The 2,303-nt window shown below is 38.6% G+C and overlaps 1 protein-coding gene across 1 annotated transcript in view; it reads left to right on the forward strand.

Annotated features, from left to right (window-relative positions):
- Nucleotides 1–1,092: 1,092 nt before the first annotated feature.
- The window catches only part of LOC106297589 (probable serine/threonine-protein kinase At1g09600), a 10,270-nt gene continuing 9,059 nt past the window's right edge, over nucleotides 1,093–2,303 (forward strand). Inside the window, exon 1 of the mRNA XM_013733797.1 lies at nucleotides 1,093–1,183. Within this exon, the coding sequence (XP_013589251.1) occupies nucleotides 1,093–1,183 (91 nt within the window). The remainder of the gene's footprint in view (nucleotides 1,184–2,303) is intronic.

Consider the following 2,303-nt stretch of genomic DNA (forward strand, 5'->3'; position numbering starts at 1 on the left):
ACAACAAATGTCTTCGGTTGAATAATATGGAAGCAATCATTACTAACGTTGACTTGAAAGCTGCTGCGTCGAGCGATGTGGAACGTTGGTCTTTGCGGATTGTAAGCTCCTAAATGCTCAATAATCATCACTTTACTCCAAGATACTCCTAAACCTGAAAACATACCTAATAGGATATAATATTTAATATATAGATAGTAAAACACTTATATATCATGTATGAAAATTAGTAAAACACTTATATATCATGTATGAAAATAGGTCAAATCCATGGTATATCATTATCCATCACATATGAATGCATCACGCGTCACCAGTGCACATGCCCTCATAATATTTTAAAATTGAGTATATTCTTAACAAATTTTATGTAGGCACCTCTCTCTCTCTCTCTCTTAATTCTTTCTAAAAGCGATTTACGGCGATCGTTTTTGCTTCTCGACTGTCGCTGCCGTGAGAGGGCTTTGTTTTCTTTTCATGTTATGTTCTCTCTTTACGCTCAGTGCTTCATGTGCCTTTGATTTTCTCGGAGGCGATTTTGAGCGACGAATATCTCAGGCGGTGATGGTTGTACAGCGTTCTGGAGGCTAGACTGTGGCTATGGCTTCATGCTTCAGATATGAAGGCGATTCTCTCTCTCTCTCTCTCTCTCTCTCTCTCTCTCATAATTCTATCTTCTAAAGGCGATTCCAGCGATCGTTTTTGCCTCTCTTCGGTCTCGAGCGTCGCCGCTGTGAGAGGGCTCTGTTTTCTTTCCTTTTTCCGTTCTCTATTTTCGCTCGGTGCTTCATGTGCCTTTGATTTTCTCGGAGGCGATTTTGAACGACGAATATCTTAGGCGGTGGAGGCTGCAAAACATTCTAGAGGCTAGACTGCGGCTTTGGCTTCATGCTCCTCTATGAGGGGTCGGATCTGGTGTGTGTACCCCAAGATCCTCTAGATCTGCGGCGGCGAAATGGAGTCTGATGAAGCGGCATGGTGGTTAGGGTTTCGATGGGGCAAAATCTTGACGTAGAGGTGGTCCAATCTTCAGATTTGGGCCTTTGGTGATTCGCTTATTGGCTTTTAGGGCTACTCTGAGGATGGCAGTCTATGGCATTGAAGTGCGTTCCAGAGGATGTGGAGGTGATTGGGTGGCGGCTGTGGTCTAGGCTTCTTGGTTCCCAACTGGCGAAACCTTACGGTCTGTTTGTATTGTCGCCGTCTTTGCGCTTCCTTGTTTTTCTTTTTAGGTATCTTCAAATCGGCGAAGCCCTTCATCTTGTTAGGTGGTTTTTCACTACAAGAAATACTGGTTTTAGCCACGAAAAAATGTTGCGGCTATCGACTAATTTTTGTGGCTATTAAACGCTTAGCCACGAATCGTCACAAAAAAAAATTCGTTGACTATGAGCTTGTGGCAATCGGATGATTGTTGCTATTTGTTGCTGTACTTCTACGACTTAGCCACAAATGATTTTTGTGGCCGATAGCTACAAATAGCGCTAACTAGGGTTCGTTGCAATTTTAGCTACAAAAAGTCACATTATAAACTGTAGAAAATATTTTACAAATAGCTACAAAACTAATCGTGGATTTGATACACAAATAGCCACAATAATTTTGTGGTTTTATTAGCCACAACTCGTGCCACTTTAAAATCATGGCTTTTTCTACAAATATCAACAATTTATCAAGTCAAAATTTGTGGTTTTAATTTACAAATTGCCACAAATTTATGTGCTTTCCGTGGCTTTATTATTTATTTTAAGTTTATCTTTAAACTGTGTTTTATTAATAATGTGAATTCTAATTTAAATCATTAAACAAAATTATGATATTAAAAGCATAATAATTAATTGAAACATTCAAATACCATTAAAATTATAAGTTTTTTACAAAAGACATCTAATGATGTTCAATAGTTACAAAAGACATCTAATGCTGTTAGAGTTTAACTTAGTATAAACACAAAAGACACCAAGATCAGATGGAGGAGTTAGTGTACGGGAGAATTTTGATCAAGTTCTTGGCTTGATTGGGGAGTTGGAACAGAGGCATCACTCTCACGCTGAATAGGTTCAAAGGTAACAGGATCCACTCCATTTATCTTCATCAGCAAAACATCTTTCCGGATGCAGTCGTCTATCCCAAACCTATGAAAAAAACACCAAAACGTTTTGTTAGATGAGGCAAAGACCAATGTAATCCCAAAGCATTACAATAGCCCTTATACTTAGACCTAGTACAAGATTACTGTCTGAACTCATAACTCAAGCACAAAACTTATCAAATAAATCAAACACTCAAACACCTAAAAAAAA

This window comes from Brassica oleracea, chromosome C6 (assembly GCF_000695525.1).
Source record: "Brassica oleracea var. oleracea cultivar TO1000 chromosome C6, BOL, whole genome shotgun sequence".
NCBI lineage: Eukaryota > Viridiplantae > Streptophyta > Magnoliopsida > Brassicales > Brassicaceae > Brassica > Brassica oleracea.